Here is a 1650-nt window from a genome sequence, read left to right as displayed (position 1 = left end):
CAGAATGATTCCTAATCTTAAATGATTAATGTACTACATAAACATAGCCAATTCCCATTTCGTATTGTTTGACTTTATTCTTGAAAGCACTGATCTGTTTTGAAGAGGAATTCCATAATCTAGTAACTTGTGCTACAATATCCCTGATTTTTGTAGTCATGGTGAAATTTAGTTTTACTGCGTTTTTAGTTTTACTCCAAAAATCCAAACAGGCAAGTAAATGTTGGATTATATTTCTTTCTGGTTTTCACCAGAAACATTCTTTAGTTAAGCTACATTTCAACAAGAATTTTTTTACCTTCACAAATCGGGAGGTATTAGGGAACCGATTAATTGTGATCAAAGATGCGACTTTAGGTCAGTGACAGCATTCAAGTACAAGCTGAGCGCAAAACTGGCATTTTAGAATAGGTAGCTGTCTACAAATCAACAATAAAATGTTTTCAGGGGACACCGGAGTGCTGGGAGAGCCTGTTTGACATGTGACAGACGGCAGGACATCACCTGTGCACTGATGCCCGCGGCGAGTGGACGAAGAACTTGTCTGCTGGGGAAGGTGGCGCGCTGGAGGAGGCAAAAAGAGAGGTAGATTGTTACATCAGCGAGATAATTTGGGCAGGTCGCCCAGCGGGGACATCCTAAAGCAGGCGCACGGGACGGCTCACTCCGCGTGAACTCGGGCCGGGGGAAGACGGGAGGGGGCGGGAGCGGCCCCGCGTGCCCCGGCCCCTCCCCGCCCGCCCACTGCGGAGAGCGGCGGGCAGGGCCGGGCCGGGCCGCGCTGGGCAGCGCTGCGCACCCGCCGGATACCGCTGCCGCTCGCAGCCGGCATGGGCTCCCGCGGAGCGTGGCGCGGAGCCCGGCGCGCCGCCGGCTGCCTGCTGCTGTGCTGGGCTCTGGCCGCCGCCCGCGCCGCCCCGCGCAGGACACCCTCGTTCGACGGGCACGTCGCGGAGAACCGCCCGGCGGGCACGCGGGTGCGCGGGCTCAGCATCCCCCTGACGCGGCTGGGGCCCGAGCCCTGGTGCGCCAAGGTGCAGGGGCGCCGCTGGCACCTGCAGCTGCTGGGCGAGGGACACTCGCACTTCCAGGTGTCGCTGGACGCGCGCACGGCCCGCGTGTGGCTGCGCACCCGCCGCCCGCTGGACCGCGAGGCGCGGGCGCTGTACTCGCTCCGCCTGGGGCTGTGCTGCAAGCGCTGCGCGCCCCAGGGCGCCGCGCCCGTGGAGCTGGCCGCGCTCACCGTGCGCGTCCTGGACGACAACGACAACGCGCCGCGCTTCGTGGGCCCCGGCTCCGCGCAGCTCCGCGTGGAGGAGACGCTGGCGCTGAAGTCCCAGGTGTGGCAGGCGCGGGCCGAGGACGCGGACGCGGGCGCCAACGCGGAGTTGCGCTACTTCGCCCTCCCGCGCAGCGCGCACTTCTTCGTGGTGCCGCGCAGCGGGCGCGTGGTGCTGGTGAGCTCCCTGCTCCACCTGCGCGCTCCCATCCCGCTGCGCCTCTACGCGCGGGACCGCGGCCGGCCCGCGCTGCTCAGCGAGCCCCTGGAGCTGGAGGTGCTGCCGCAGCCCAAGCGCCTCCCGCCCCCGCCGCCCCGCCGCCGCCGGGCCGCGCTGCCGCCCGCCGCGCCCCTGGCGCTGGCCCTGCCCG

The 1650-nt window shown here is 64.4% G+C and overlaps 1 protein-coding gene across 1 annotated transcript in view; it reads left to right on the top strand.

Moving 5' to 3' along the window:
• Nucleotides 1-830: 830 nt before the first annotated feature.
• LOC121664447 (protocadherin-16-like) overlaps nt 831-1650 on the top strand; it is a 1506-nt gene continuing 686 nt past the window's right edge. Inside the window, exon 1 of the mRNA XM_042027755.1 lies at nt 831-1645. Coding sequence (XP_041883689.1) covers nt 831-1645 — 815 coding nt within the window. The remainder of the gene's footprint in view (nt 1646-1650) is intronic.

Source organism: Corvus kubaryi, unplaced genomic scaffold (assembly GCF_017639235.1).
Source record: "Corvus kubaryi isolate FWS band 111438036 unplaced genomic scaffold, C.kubaryi_AGA036_p1.0 37300, whole genome shotgun sequence".
NCBI lineage: Eukaryota > Metazoa > Chordata > Aves > Passeriformes > Corvidae > Corvus > Corvus kubaryi.
Note: the sequence above shows the minus strand (reverse complement) of the source record. Positions and strands in the feature narration are given on the sequence as shown.